At 30.1% G+C, this 16,632-nt stretch overlaps 1 protein-coding gene across 1 annotated transcript; it reads left to right on the forward strand.

Annotated features, from left to right (window-relative positions):
• Nucleotides 1–1,599: 1,599 nt before the first annotated feature.
• On the forward strand, nucleotides 1,600–12,834 carry LOC107450390 (uncharacterized). Its single transcript, XM_016066170.3, has 3 exons — nucleotides 1,600–1,732; nucleotides 6,989–7,112; nucleotides 9,463–12,834. Exon 3 carries the CDS (start codon nucleotides 9,473–9,475, stop codon nucleotides 11,654–11,656), a length of 2,184 nt encoding a protein of 727 aa, XP_015921656.2. The 5' UTR covers nucleotides 1,600–1,732; nucleotides 6,989–7,112; nucleotides 9,463–9,472; the 3' UTR covers nucleotides 11,657–12,834.
• Nucleotides 12,835–16,632: the final 3,798 nt, after the last annotated feature.

Consider the following 16,632-nt stretch of genomic DNA (forward strand, 5'->3'; position numbering starts at 1 on the left):
ATATTTGAGAATTATTCATTTATTTAATTATTTGAGAATCTGAAATATCGTAGGTATTACATCAGTGACCAAAAATGATATCGAATCACCTTGATCGCATCATTCTTCTCATATTTAATTTAATTTAATTTAATTTAATTTAAATATTTGAGAATTATTCATTTATTTAATTATTTGAGAATCTGAAATATCGTAGGTATTACATCAGTGACCAAAAATGATATCGAATCACCTTGATCGCATCATTCTTCTCATATTTAATTTAATTTAATTTAATTTAATTTAAATATTTGAGAATTATTCATTTATTTAATTATTTGAGAATCTGAAATATCGTAGGTATTACATCAGTGACCAAAAATGATATCGAATCACCTTGATCGCATCATTCTTCTCATATTTAATTTAATTTAATTTAATTTAATTTAAATATTTGAGAATTATTCATTTATTTAATTATTTGAGAATCTGAAATATCGTAGGTATTACATCAGTGACCAAAAATGATATCGAATCACCTTGATCGCATCATTCTTCTCATATTTAATTTAATTTAATTTAATTTAATTTAAATATTTGAGAATTATTCATTTATTTAATTATTTGAGAATCTGAAATATCGTAGGTATTACATCAGTGACCAAAAATGATATCGAATCACCTTGATCGCATCATTCTTCTCATATTTAATTTAATTTAATTTAATTTAATTTAAATATTTGAGAATTATTCATTTATTTAATTATTTGAGAATCTGAAATATCGTAGGTATTACATCAGTGACCAAAAATGATATCGAATCACCTTGATCGCATCATTCTTCTCATATTTAATTTAATTTAATTTAATTTAATTTAAATATTTGAGAATTATTCATTTATTTAATTATTTGAGAATCTGAAATATCGTAGGTATTACATCAGTGACCAAAAATGATATCGAATCACCTTGATCGCATCATTCTTCTCATATTTAATTTAATTTAATTTAATTTAATTTAAATATTTGAGAATTATTCATTTATTTAATTATTTGAGAATCTGAAATATCGTAGGTATTACATCAGTGACCAAAAATGATATCGAATCACCTTGATCGCATCATTCTTCTCATATTTAATTTAATTTAATTTAATTTAATTTAAATATTTGAGAATTATTCATTTATTTAATTATTTGAGAATCTGAAATATCATAGGTATTACATCAGTGACCAAAAATGATATAGAATCACCTTGATCACATCATTCTTCTCATATTTATGAGTAAAAACAACACTTCGCTTACCTGAAACAACTACATAAGAAATCACGATGCGGTTGTTTCAGATAACAAGTGATAAATATTTTACTCATCTATATTTAAATAACCAAGGCTAAAATTTTGCAAATCAGAAAACGCATTGATAAATGCTTGCTTTGTTGGAACTTATTTTTAAAAAAGACGATTCCGTAATGGATAATAGAATGTAGGAAGTTCTATGCGTAAACAAATTTGAGAAATACCTGATAAATAATATTGTTATCAATACTAAATAAATTGTATCATGTAGTTTGTTACTATTTAAAACATTCATATTTGCATCTTTAAATATAATGAGATAAGAAAATGTAATGAGATATTAAATTGTAATGAGATAAGAATGGGTATATATTATAACATTTTGCTGAGTTGAAACAACACCGTTACTAAATCATACACGTGAGTTTTTTTTTGAACGCTCGTGAATCTTGGTAAGTAAGTTTTCTAATTTCTTTTTGTTAAAGTATTTATTTTAGCTTTTTTGATTAATTTTTTTCTATATAAATCTTAAAATAACTTCACACAGAATAGCAATAAGATTAAATGAAATAGTTAAGTTAAATGTTGTAATTATCAATAGACCATTTTTTTTAATTAAGCAAATGAAAAATATCTGAATAAGTTCAACGCTGGTGATGTTTGTCTGAATAGATTTATATTCTTAGAAAAAATCCTGTTGGAAATTATCAGATCGGAAATTTTTCAGAGCACTTTCTGACTGATAAGTTTCTTTACAAGAATTTTTAAAACATCATTATATGTAGGATCTTTAATTGCTCAGAATGAATTTTGATCCCCTGATTGCTTCTAATTGGCAAATGGCTCTTATACAGGCACATTTGCTGAAGGCACTTTCGCATCAGGCATCGAGAAAGCTGAAGTACAAAAATTGATTAAACCCATAAAATATCTTTCCTTAGACTGACCATTGGCAGACAATGTACTTGGGTTGACCATAAAGGTTTTGGAGGTCTACAAAATGACCTGTATAAGATATCAAAAATTTTATTTTTATACCCTCAAAAATTTAATTTTATTTTCCAATTCTTTTAAATGCCTGTGCAAATTAGAGAAAAACGACGCAAAAATAATTTTAATAATGGGTAGCCGCTCCAAACTGTTTTAGACGGTGCCGTTCGGAAACAAACTGAAGAGTTTAATCAATTTTTATCTTAAGAGAAGAGTAGAGATACTCTTTCTTTCTCTTTTTGTTATAAATAAATAAGTTTCAGCGGAATTCAAATGTTTTGAAAGCAACTTTTTAGTTTTAATACAAACTATATACCGATGTTTCACCAACAGTATTTTTGTCCCTTTTTCATCCAAATTTTTTTTAAATATAAATTTGAAGATTGAGAATTTTATGAAATTTGAAGGCTGAGAATTTGATTGCTTATTTTAAAATAGAACAATCAAACCACATTCAGTAGCAATGCTCCCTAAATTTGCAAAAATGGTAAATTGTATCTTACTATTGTTTAATATTTTAGCTTTTTTATTGTAGTTTAATTTTATGAAAGGAATACTTAAAATATTGATAAAATAATTATTAAATGAAGAATAACAACGTCGCGTGAAAATTACAATTGAATTAATCGAAAGATTACCTGTCAAATGATAAACAACCGTTAGCCACTCAACATTAAACTTCTCAAAAATTGAAAAAATTGGGAGAGGGCTACAAAAGCTCCGTGGCTTAAAACAGACCCAAATTCTATCAAAAAATTATTTTAAAAAAATGTAAAACGTATCAGAAAATTTTTAGCTAGTCGCATAAAGTAAAAGGTTTTGAATTATTTAGAGATATTTATGTTTTCAGCAATTATCTATCAATGAACACATTATCTTCTAAAATTTATTCATCTCTGATTGATCATCATTCAGTAGTAAAATTGTAGGTAACGATGTGATAATAGGAAAAAAATACACAATTACGACAAAAGAACAAATCACTTGCATCGATAAAGCAAAGGAACAAAACAATCAAATGTAAAAAAATTCAAATAAGTAGACAATGAGAATATAGGTTTAATGTGCGTAAACGCGAAATATGATTGCATTGTTTCGACACGTTCCATAAAATATAAACGAAATACTACCACTTTACTGTAAAAAATTCCGAATCAAATTACGATAAAAAGTACCGACTCTGCGGGTACCGGTATTTGTTACTGTAACAACCATTTTAACCGGAACATGTTACGGAACAAAAAATCTGATATACCGTAATTTTTACAGTATTGCGATATATCATAATTTTTCAAGTAAATATTACCGAAAAATGACTGCCTCTTTCTAATTAAATAAATACCACTGTGAAAAACACGATATATTATTTTACGGTAAAAATGCGTTTTGCGAAAGTGCCGATACTTTATACCGTAATTTGATCCGGAATTTTTAATAGTATGTAGCAATTCAGATATTGTGAAACATTGAAACCAATTTTCGCCTTCCAATGAGGTGAACTGCGTTCGAATCCCAGTAATTATTATACCGTTCTAAAATCTGGTATGTAACTTTTTTTTATTGGATATAAAATTTCCATGCTCTAAAAAAACTATGCTACATTCATTATGTTTTTAGTCATAATTAAACTAAGTTTCAAAAAAGAAACTAAATTCTAAATTTGTTTTAAGAAATTAAATACTTTTGTTCATATCTGTTAAAACATTAAACATAAAAAATCGCTCAAGGAAATTGAATAAAAAGACTTCAGGCTTAATCTAATATAGCAAGTACTTTTTAAGGAAATGTTAAATGGTAGGAACAAAATAGTAATACCGTATGAAATCTTTTATTTCTTAGATCACCGTACGAAGATATAATTAAACTTATGGGTGTTAAAAAAGGACTTCTTAAAAAAGGATCACCCGGTATTTTAAAAGAAAAACTATTAAATGTATTTCCCCATTTGCTACCTTAATCTCTTACAAAATTCCACTTTTATAACAGGAGGCCATAATGACGCGAAATAAATACCATATTATGGAAGGTGAAAGGGACGTTACTATGATAACCGGAGATTGCGATTTCTTAGCAGCAAGAATACAAAAATGCACTTTTCTATTTAAAATAAGGCTTACAATTTCACTGTATACCAAAAATTCCTTCTCAATTTCCTTTAAAGAATGTTGAGAAATTGATTTTTTTTTAGTAGCTAAGTGGAAAATATCCAATTGCTTATAACATGCGGGATTTTTTTTTGTTTTATTTTATTTTTTATTTATTTTTGGCAAATTATTTTAACCTATAACTGAAATCCTCAATGCTCTCCACCACCCCCTCCCCCAAGACACATAATTTTAAAAAATTAATATAAACTTCCGCTTTTTTCGTAATACAATTAAAAAACTTGGATTCTTTAGGAAATCTCTATACAGAACCTGGTGCTGGATAGAGCACCTGGTGCTGCAAAAAGTGCTATCCAGCACCTTGCCGATTGGCATAATGTCACGGACAGTGTTGGTGCTGACATTCTCAGGAAACTAAAACATTTTTCCCTTTCTCATCGAATCCACTTTCAGTGGATTCCGTCACATGTCGATATAGCAGCTGGAAATGAGATTGTCGACCGTTTGGCCAAAGTAGGTGCTGAAGAAGCCATTACGACTGTCGCTCCTCTTACTTACTTGGAGCATTTTTCTAAATGTAAGGCAAAGAATATGAAAGGCAGGTGCCCAGGGGGCTCCTTGGCTCGGGGCGGCAGCAGACGAGAACAAACTGCCATTACTCGTTTCCTCAATGGACATCTGTCATCAATGACTTATAACGATGGTAATAAACACTTCGAAATCTGCACTAAGTGTTCTGCTGCCCAGGCCTCCCCCGACTACATTTTATCTTGTCAAGCTCCCCTGTGAGTGCTAGACTTTCTCAAAGTAAGCGAGCTCATGGACCTGATCTAGCTCTGCTGGTCATGGGGATGAGAACAACAGGAAATCTCACCTTACAGAAGAATTTATGATTAGAATTAATTGAATGAGACATTAATTAATTGACATCTTTCGAACTCTGTCTCATATATTTAGTTAAAAGTGCTAAAATTAAATATACTTCCATGCATTTTTAACCTTATTTAAGAAATTCACATATTCGTGCATTTTTCTCTCTTGCTTTTTTAAAAGGATAAATTTACCTGGAAGGTTATAACAACGCACCAAACTATTTTTCAAAAAACATGTTTTGAAATTAGTAGCTTTGAAGGACTTACAAAAACCATTCCGGAATACGATAATATGTAGAAATTACGATTCTCCTAATTTAAATCGTATTAGGTTTGAAAAGAGGATTTTTTTCACTTCAATCGTCTCTTCTATGAAAACACGATTCTCCTAACTTCAATCGTCCTCTCTCGCTTAACTTCCTCTTCTCATCGATGCTTCAGGAACTTTTCATCTGATTTCTATCTTGTTTTGACTGCATTAAATTTTGAAGATATTTTCTAGAAACTAGGATAGGATTTTTTTCTCTTACTTATATTTTTGTATAAACTTAACTAGTCTAACTTCATGAAAAATTTAAAAAATGAAATTTTGAAGCAGAAGTATCAAAAACACTATGCTAAACGATAGAAAAATATATTGTCTTCAATATTGTTCACAGACAGCAACAGCAGTACGGCAAGGAATTGTTTATAGAAAATATTCAATGCAAAGGTGCTTAAGTGGTTGAAAATGTTTTGGAAAGAGCTATACCCAGTTAAGCCTTAAGTTGCCTTTTTCAGTTTTGAAAAATGTTTCACACTATAGAAATAGACATAAGCAATAATAAAAATAAAATATTGTATGACAAACTATTCAAAGAAATTGTGTTTTGCGATCTATATATTTGGTATTAAAATACTATTTATTTAGAAAACTTTTGGTAAGTAAAAGCTCTGAAAAATTGAGATTGCAGGTGCCATGACCTAAATATGTAGTTTTCTTACGCTCATTTTCGGGAAAAAGAAGAATGCCTATATTCTGCAATAATTTTTGTCTTAATGTTGTTTCTTCACTATGTTATGTATTCAAATGCTAGGCTAAATTTTTAACTGGTCTAACTTGCTGGCGAGCTGAGTGAGCTTGGTTCACAGTGCCAACCTTGCGAACTACATGTGATTGCTCTGGAGATTAGTTAGCGTTAGTAGGGTGTTGTAAGCCATATGGCTCAAAGGATAGAGCGTTCGCCTCTTAATGAGGTAACCCAAGTTCGAATCCCAGGGGTGTGGCTGGTAGATATGAATTCTGCTTCTTACGACAGAATCGACCACAATTCTGTCGTGAAATATCCTCAGCGATAGACGGATCACGGGTTGGAATCCCCTTGCCGTCGGGCAAACCAAGAAAGATTTCGTGGTTTTTCTCTTCGTGTAACGCAAAGTTCCATCAAAAAGCTCTTCACGAAATCTAGTTTGCCCCAATGCATGATCCAGAAGTTCCCTTGTCTTATGGACTGGGTATGAGACTACAGATTCGAACACTGACAGTCATAAACTAAAACTTGGGTCGACTGTTCAGCACCAGTTATATAAAATAAAGTATTGTGGGATAGACATGTAGTTTGTTAAAAATCTCTTAGTTTAAAACTCTTTTTTTTTTCATTTTGAGTAAATAGGTAGCTATTTTTTTAATATTTTTAATTATATAATAATAAGTATTTTGAAATATGTATAACTAAGCAAGTATTTTGATATATTTATTTAGGTAAACTTCTTTAAATGAATAGCACTTGCACCTTGTTGAATAGAAAAATCTAGAATAGCAAGTGTTCTGGAAAGGAAGGAATTGAAGAAATCAAACACATTGAAAAGATAACAGGGCTTATTAGGTACGTTATAAATTTAGGTGCATTATAATATTTCAATCTTCTTATTTTAAAAATCAGAAAGCTACCACAATATTTTTATGTGAGCTAGTACAATATTTTTATGTGAACGTAATTAATAAAATTTATTAATTTATTTTAATAACATATACATTTAATTAATTATTTTTAATTTCCATAGTTCTCCCAAGTCGGTTTATATTTTTATTTTTTTTCAGTTCAGGCAAGTTAAGTGTTTAATACTGTTTAAAGAATTAAAGAGGAATTCATGTTAAATTAAAATTTTAGAACATATTATACATATTATAATATTCTACCATGTTTCTGTAGTTTTATGAAAATATATATATGGGTGATTCTCACGAAATATGACAATTCACTGTCCCTTGTTCCAAGATCTAGTACTATAATACTAAAAAAACTTTAAAAAAAAAATTAATAAATAGCATTGCTGTCAGCATTTTAAAATGATTTTGCACAAGCATTGACTGTTTTGTATAGTTAAAAAATTTAATTGAACTTCAAAATGTCATTTTCCTGTTATGTCCCAAACAGTGTTTCCAATAATAACAAGCTTCAAAACTTCCCATACATTTTTCAATATCTAATTTTTTTTTATCTCAACCTGTGTAAGCATTTCTAGAATATACATAGAGGATATTATTTACAAAAACTTCGTTTAAAATAATTTTTCCTGTCAGTAATTTGTTTGTCCCAAGAAAATCCGTCATTTTCCTGGCTACTTTTATTTAGTGGTTTATAACCAAAATAGATAGAACCAGCAATCAATAGCTTATGTTAATAGATTGATTAGATGCCCTCCTATATGAATATGTCTTGTTGCATGAATAAAGAACCAATTTTCTGGTTCAAAATCTATTTCAAAAACTCTTTCAAGGTGAGTAGGTTTTTGTGTTGTCATTTTCCTGGCTTCTTGAAATCGTTAATAACATAAAATAGATAGATTTATTTTAAGAGTTATTTTAAGAGTTATTTTAAGAAATCCTGTTGTTTTCTGTAGAATATAAACGTCTTAGGCCAAAATATTAAATTAAAGTTATATGGTATAAAATGGAGCATTTGTCATTATCCTGGCTGTCATTTTCCTGACTTATCAATGCCAGAACATTGAAGTGTTACCAGATTTTTTTTAACTGCTAATACTGTAAGGTGGGAAAGCAAATATTAACCTAATACCAAGTTTATGAATGATTGTAATATGTGTGAGTGTAATCAAAGTTATTTATTTATCTAATGATTGATTATTATACACAATTTTATTCTGTACATATCAGCAACAAAAAAAATTTTAATTCCTCCTACAGTGGATAAAAAAAATTTATTTAAGCAATTTATGGTCCATCTAACGTAAGGGCCTAAGTTGAGTTACTAACTATTAACTTAAAATGACTGATTTTTAAACTTCCAAGCTAATATGTCATTTTCTTGGCATTCAAGATTTGGTGAATTTCTATTTTTTTTTCCTCGAGCAAATATCAATAAACTACACTGTACTAAGGTTTTTAATTAAGATTTTTTCTGCATTGGTTTTCCTATTAAATCATGTTCTTTTTTTCATTATTTGCATATTAATTAGCGACATTTAATGGATATACTTTTTTGCCACTACTTGAAGTGAGGAATATAAAATTACCTATCTTATTTTATTTTATAACCGTTGTTAAACAGCCGACCCGATTTTCAGGTTTACGACTACCAATATTTAATTACGCAGCCTTGTAATTTCGAACCCAATCTAGAAGACAAGGGAGCTAACTGCTGGATCAAGCATTGAGAGAAATTTGCTTTCGTGGAAGACTTTTTGATGGAACTAACCCACATTTGCCTTACATGGAAAGGAAGACAACGAGAAACTCCTACTGTTAGCCTAACGGTAAAGGGACTTTAACCCATGATCCGACTGCCACTGAGGATACTTCACGTCAGCACTGTGATCTGTGCAAGCCGGATGCGGATTCGTATCGACCAGCCATCGCTTGTATTCGAACCTAGTTCACTTCGTTGAAAGGCGAATGCTCTATACCTGTGCCAAGCCATCGCGGCTCAAAATTACTTATTAAAAGATTTCATTACAAAACGTCTTTCATAACAAAATTTACTGCTTTTTTAAAGCAAATCCAAAAGCCTCTTTCTAATATTAGCCAGAATTTGTGCTGATTTTTGACGTTATTTTAAGTATATAATTAAAATTCACGTACAGAATTTATAAAAGTAGTGGTTTCTAACAATGAGCAATATGATTGAGATAAATAACGAAAAAAAAACCATTTCGTAATATTGCTGTAAAAAGGTGCTAAAAAAAGTTAAACTAACATAGTTTTTACCATTACAGATAAACTGAAATGACGTCAAGCAAGAGACTTCAAGCTCCTTGGCTACTAAAACCTGTCTGGTATGACTTTCCTATGACAAAAGGCCTTGGCCATCATCGAATACCAGTTGGAATCATATTGGCAGCCAACAATAAAATGGAATGCGCTCTGGAGAGTAGGAGTCTTACCCAGGTGCGAGTACGACTCCTAAATGATGACAGAAAGACTGAAGGCAATTTTACAATTAAAAGTTCCCTGCCTGGCCGAGCATCAACATTTAAACTAGATTCTGTGAGTGTTCCATTCGTCGATTGTGAGTACCTTGAAAAATCTCCAACAGACAATCGGGATATCAGACTAAGCTATCCAACTGGTTCAAAAGTTCTTCCCATCTATCGTTTCGATGATAAGGAGGAAGATTTTTTTGCACTCTGGGATTCCCAAGATGCAGAATTTGCTTACGTAGAATCCGATTATTTCGGTCTTCTTATACCGAAAATAGACAAAGAAGCTACGAGAAAGTTAGCTGATGGCAAGCGTCTCAACGATTTAATTATTTTCTACGACAACATCTTAACCACTTACAGTCAATTGATAGGGTTGTCGTTCGAAGAAACTGGGACTGATCAGAACGTAAGAAACAGGTTTTTTATTAAAGCTGACAAAAATGGATTTGGGTTGGCGTATTACGATGAACCGTACACGGCTATGAACGCCGGATCAGTCACAGACTTCTGGCTGGAAATCAGTCCAACGAATTGGGGAGCTTTGCATGAAATTGGTCACGGACATGAGTTGAAGAAACTAGGTGATGAAACGTTATCTGTTAATGAAGTATGGAACAATATTCTATGCTTCTTTTATCAAACTATTAAGTTTGGCAAGGACATTAGAACTAAAGGTTCAAAACAAAAAGCAATGAACCTTGCTCTAGTACTGAAACAAGGAACAGAAGTCAAAAGTTGGGATTTAATCCAAAAATTATCATTTTTAACCCACATGTTTTTTAAAGCTGGTCAGAAATCATTTTCACGTTTCAACCAACTGACTCGCGAAGAATTTAATGGCCGTCCTTATTATGCCAGTGACACATTATTATTAGAAAAACTGATGCACTTCTTTGCAATTGAGTTTGCTCTTGATGTTTATCCATTTATGAAACTGGCGAAAGCAGCAATACAAGAAGAGCAGCTATATGAACATTACCATGTTTTATCCAGTGTAGCCTATCCTCTGAACTACATCATAAGCGATCTCAAGGAAATGCTTGATGCTTATAACAACCTGGGTCTACATCACTTAACTAGTTTGGTGACTCCAACAGATTTGAGTTCTACTAAATTGAAAAATGATTTCACTCTTAACATAGATAACCAAATACTTGGTGAATTAACAGGTGATATGTTGAAATTGATGGACGGATCTCGAACAGTAGCTCAGCAAAAAATCCAGAGTCAAAGTATCACTTTTAAGGATGTACCTATAGGAGTATACAAGATTTTTATCGAACCAAACGCTAAGAATACGAAACTTGCCTTTGATGATTTTTATGCAATAGTACATGCCAACAATGCGAATAAGTTACTTCTTACAGCAAAAGTAATGAAAGAGCCTTCTCTTCCACTTGATAAAATCAAATTTCTTGGACTAGGTGATGATTACTTTGCCTACCTAACAGCAAATCCCTTTAAAGAAATTATGACCTTCAGATTTTTTTCAAGCAATCCTCATAGCTATTTTAAAAATGAGAAGTACGCTAGCATAAGCGTGAAAAATCAGAGAAACGAAGTTCTTTTTAGCAAAAGTTTAGATGGCGATAGCTCTAATACTGGAGTATTCTATATACCTATGAAAGAAGAGCTGCAAGTAGAAATATTCCACGCAGAAACTAAGGTTCGTCTAAAAACAGACGATCCCATGATGGATGTCATTATAGATCGTACTGTTAAGACAAACTACTTCACTGTTAATAAACTAGGTTTTCAAAACAAGAATAAGAATACGCCAAAGGATTTGTTAGAAAAGAATTTCTTAAAGAAGATTGAATTCAAAGCAAATAAAATTCGGAGTAAGATCTCCTTGTTTGTAAAACCTCATTGTCAGCCAAAATATAATTTACTGTTAGCTGTTGAGGTTTTCGAACGTCTGTTCAGAAATAATAGCGTGGATAAAAGTCTGAGAGATAAATACAAAGATTGTTTGCCATCCCCTTAGATCTCCAAAGCAAACGAACTAAATTAGAAAATACGATCGATTATTAAAAAGAATCTACAATTTACAAATTAAAAAAAGTAATTTTCATTTGAAACTCTAAACTGTTTTGTCAGTACAATGGCGACTTTCAAAACAACGGCAGAATTAATGACAACAAGAGAATTTATTAAAAGACTCTGAAAGGATTTTAAAACAAGAAAAAAAAATTATTTTGTAATTGAGTTTTATTATTTGTAATTTATTTAAGTATTCTTCATTAAATGCCTAATTATTATTGATAAAACGTTGATCATAATATTGTTTATTAATTATTTTAAATTAAAAAATAACTATTCTAAATAATGTTTTATTTTTATATAATCGATTTATAAAGTTTTTTACATTGATCTAAAGTTTCAGTTTATTATTTTTTATACTTTTTATAGAAACTATACAGTTCTATATATAGTTAGACCCTGATTTGATATATATTCTTATAATCTCTTTATAATACTTCTTTTAATTTTTTTAAATTTCGCTTATTTTTTTCCTGAAAGAAAATTTTGATAGTATTTATCCATTAATTATTTTTAAATTTTTACTTCCATCTATTTACAGTTTATATTTAAAAAAATCTGATGTTATTTTGCTCTTGATAATAAGACTATACAAGCTATTCATGAGTTGATTTGTTATGTTTTTAATATTTTTATGTATTACAATTTTTATTTTTGAAGAAATTTCGCTTTTTTTTATATATATAAAATCAAATGCTACTCAATAGTGTAGAGATTTTTTATATTTTTTTTATATATTTCTATTATTCATCTATATTCGAATTTTTATTAATCCAAAAGGAAAATTTTCATTTTTAAAAATGATGTGAATTTTTACTTACTAATGATGTGATATATTTTTGTAACACATGTATAATGCAATTTATATACCCTTTAAAAAGCTATTTTAGCAATTGTTTTAAAAATTAAATATTGCTAGTCTATTTTTATAATCTTTTTACTACATAATCTTGTACTCAACTGATATAAATTTATCACTTGTGAAAATTGGAAATTGTAATTGCATTTCTATATAATTTTGTGCAACAATTTTAAAATCTATTTGTATCAACAACTTCAACAACTTGTATTGTATAATTTGGAGTTTTTTGAAATCAATAAAAACATAATAATGCTAAAAAACGTTGTATATTTAATGTTCCTTTAATCTACTCAGACATATAATAAAATAAATTATTTAATAAATTTATAAATAACCTTATATACTGGTGTATAAGTCGACTTTTCCAATCCCAAAATTTTACGAAAACCAGGGGTCGACAAATAGGGGCGGACATTCGTTGATCACGATTTATCGATGTAAATTAAAAATGAGATAAATACGAATGACTCTGCATAAAGATACTCCTTTCAAAAACTATTTTTAATGTGTTATATGTAATTAATTTTGAAACTCAACAATACAAGAATTTAGAAACAATACAAAAGTATAAAAAAGAATTTAAATCAAAAAGTATAAAAAAGCAGATATACCTGCATTCAAGAGTATTTCAAAAATAACACAATGGATACTTTTAAAACCAACAATAAGGCTACCAGATTTAAAGATTCCTCATCTGTGTGGGATTCAATAACGTCATCCCTTTGACGCAGTCAGAACACCGGTGTTCCTTTTATTTATTTTTCTCACGTTCGAATTACAAGCTAAAATATACTTTGGTTCTTTTTTCATTATAAAAAACATTCTAATAGTTATTAAAAAAATCTGTGAGATTATCGGAATGATATTTCGATAATGTCCGAATGTATTGAAAAATAAAATCTTAAAAAAACAGTTTGAAAATAAATTTTCATTCATATTAAAAAATTTACCAATAACTAATTTTGTAAAGTAAGTAAATTTCAATGATGAATAACTGTTTTTTATAGATCTAAATAACTTTAATAGGTGCAAACTGGAAAAAAGTATTGTTTGGAAGTAAGCCGTGATTGGAAGATTTTACCTTTAACGCAGGAAAAACATACTGGTGGTTCGTGCTGCATTTCATAAGAATAAATTACTAAAATACTAAATATAATAATATTTAATACTAAATTAATTAATAAGTATAATACTAAATAAATAATATTTTCACTTATTTTGAACAAAATTAAAATAAAATTATGAAAAATTATGAAAATTATTTTTAACAAAAATTTTGCATCAGTGGGTTAATACTGTCGTCATAAGTAATCCCAATCTGCAAAGGATTCAACCTCATCCACTGGATCACTGGATCCCGCAAAAATTGTCTTCCATCCAAAGAACTCGAAATTAAACACTTATTAAACAATTTTATGATAATATTTGAATTTACATTCTGCCACTCTTTCACTATCATTTGACACATGACACGCACACTGTTAAAAATTAATGGTACACAAATACCACAAAATTCTTGACGAAACCGTTTCCTCGTATATACTGCTAGCGAAATTTTCGTCATATTGACGAAATAACTATCTTCACTTCTTCGAGGAAACGAATTTAATCAATATTAAGGAAATATTTTGTCATTCTATCCCCTCCTTTCTTCAAAGTGCCTAACTTCAAAGTGCCTAGTGTTCTTTATTCTCTAACGTTCTAACCTTTTCTCTTCACTTTATCGCGAGCACTATATATAGGTCGCACAGCACATCAGTATTTTGTCATTCTATCCCTCCCCCCAACAAAAAAAGAACCCTTAGTGCTTAATGTATCTAACTCTTTTATCAATCACTATATCTTTGGCATCATATAGCTGGGTCAATGCCACCTTAATATCACCAAGAAAACAAATAAAACACAGAGATGAATTACACCCATGCCCGAATTGGGATTCGAACTCCGGATCTCCCTGATACGAGGGCAACTCCTCTACCACCCTATATCCCGGGTGGCTAAACTTGTTACTTTATTCTTGATTGTCTAGTCTTTATTCTGACTCCCGATGGCTGAGCGGTAGCGCTTCGCGTTGTCGTGCCACAGGTCGCTGGTTCAATCCTTGGACGGACAAGGTTGACTCAGCATTTCATCCCTTCAGTGGGTCGATAAAATGAGTACCAAGCATGCTTGGGAACAAAACACTGGGGGTTCCGCGCTGGGCTGACCACCCAACCGGAACATCTGCTCTTGCACCTCAGAGCCCAAAGGTCAAGAAAACTGAGATGGGCATAGTAGGCCTTGGCCCCCTACGGGCTGTCGCGCCACTGAGTTTAGTTTAGTTTTAGTCTTTATTCTAGTTTTTTTTCTTTCTAGTTAACAATCTCCCATAATGCAATTCGATGAGGTTTCAAGTTCCGCAAGAGTCCGTATTTCCTGATAAAACACGTCATTGCGTGATTAAATGATTCCCAAAATTAGCGAAATGCTGCTCAAGGATTGTTAAATCGTCAAAAGTGATAGTTTTATTTCTGAGAGTATATAGGAATAATAATTGACTTATCGACAGCAGTCGATAAGTCAACCTGTACACACAGCGCACTGAAAATTTGCTATGCCGTAATCAAAAATAGGAGGTTGACTTACACACCGGGATATACGTTAATTATCTTTGCCCAAAGATGCTATTAAAAGCAAAATATAAAGGTAAGAGTAGATACTAAATAAAAAAAATAGAAAAGGTTAATATTTCAATGGGAAATAAAACTGAACCACACAAGGTTTTGAAGACAAAATAGCCAGAGTGCAAAAGTACGTAATTGCGAATTTTTAACACTCATTCTAACTCACTGGAAATGAGAAAAATGAATATCTAGAATTTCATTTTTTGATTTTTGTTTAATTTATAAATACAATACAAACACTCTTACTATATTTAACGTAAACATTTGATTTCATTTTATAACGATGAAATTAATTTCTTCTTCTTTTTTTACTTTATTTTTGATAAAGATTCCATAAATAAATATTCAGTGCAGTCTTTAAGGAACAGCCAATAAACTTACACATGCAAGATTTTCCATAATTACTTATTTAGATACATATTTTTATAAAACTACAATTGTTAAATATCACAAATATTAAAACGACAACATTAAATGTTATCATTACGTGACGAATCACTATAGAGATCAGTATAGATAAAAATCCTTACAAAGCTGCATCCTTACAATCCTTACAAAGTAGGTGAAACTGAAAAGCATTTACCTTTCATTTATCTGCCTTCATAAATTAAAAATACTCAAAACAAATTTTTCTTTTTTCCTAAATCCTTTTTTGTAGGATTTTCGATTCGGCCTTAAATCAAAACATTTGACGAAACCAGAAAGCTTTGAACCAATTACATTTATGAGTCAGATTGAAATTTACATTATTTATATTAAAACTAGTAAGAATATAAAACGGGCACGTAAGAATCTTATTGATTTATTCACAGATATGTTAACCCTAAAAAATTTAACCACACTTAACAACATAAGCAAAAAAAAACTAAAAATGTGTTTAATTTTACATTTTTCAGAATATGTGATATATGGGTCCTTCTTTTTTGTTCTTTTTTTTTAATGATTATTTCTTTTTAGAAGAATTAAAACTGTCCATTTACACATTTTAAAAGTATTAAACAGTAAAAAAAATTAAAAGAATAAATAAAAGAAAACAAAAATAACGCTATTTCGATTTAAATTTCCATTTTTGGTATTAAAACACATACGTGTAATTATAATTCTATTTTGAATTTTTTCAGCATATATGCTTGCAATTTTAATTTGAGGACAGACGAGATGAGCGAGCGAGATCTGAAAAGAACTGCGCAAGCTGTTCCAAGGTTGGCGAGCGATGGGAAACTGGAGACATTGCTCTCGAATTCAAATAGGAGAACATAATTTGAGTTATTTAAAGTTAATTTTAGCTCTGATGCGATGAAAGTCGGAATATAAGTTGATTATGGAAGGGAAATATAATTATTGACTATGTTAACCTTCATCTATGAAAAGGTATCTCAAGACGGTTTCAAGTTC

The sequence above is a fragment of the Parasteatoda tepidariorum genome, chromosome 4, assembly GCF_043381705.1.
Source record: "Parasteatoda tepidariorum isolate YZ-2023 chromosome 4, CAS_Ptep_4.0, whole genome shotgun sequence".
Classification (NCBI taxonomy): domain Eukaryota; kingdom Metazoa; phylum Arthropoda; class Arachnida; order Araneae; family Theridiidae; genus Parasteatoda; species Parasteatoda tepidariorum.

Bases quoted from the DNA above. Each gene is read 5' to 3' on its own strand.
- LOC107450390 (XM_016066170.3), top strand. From the start codon at position 9,473: ATGACGTCAAGCAAGAGACTTCAAGCTCCTTGGCTACTAAAACCTGTC.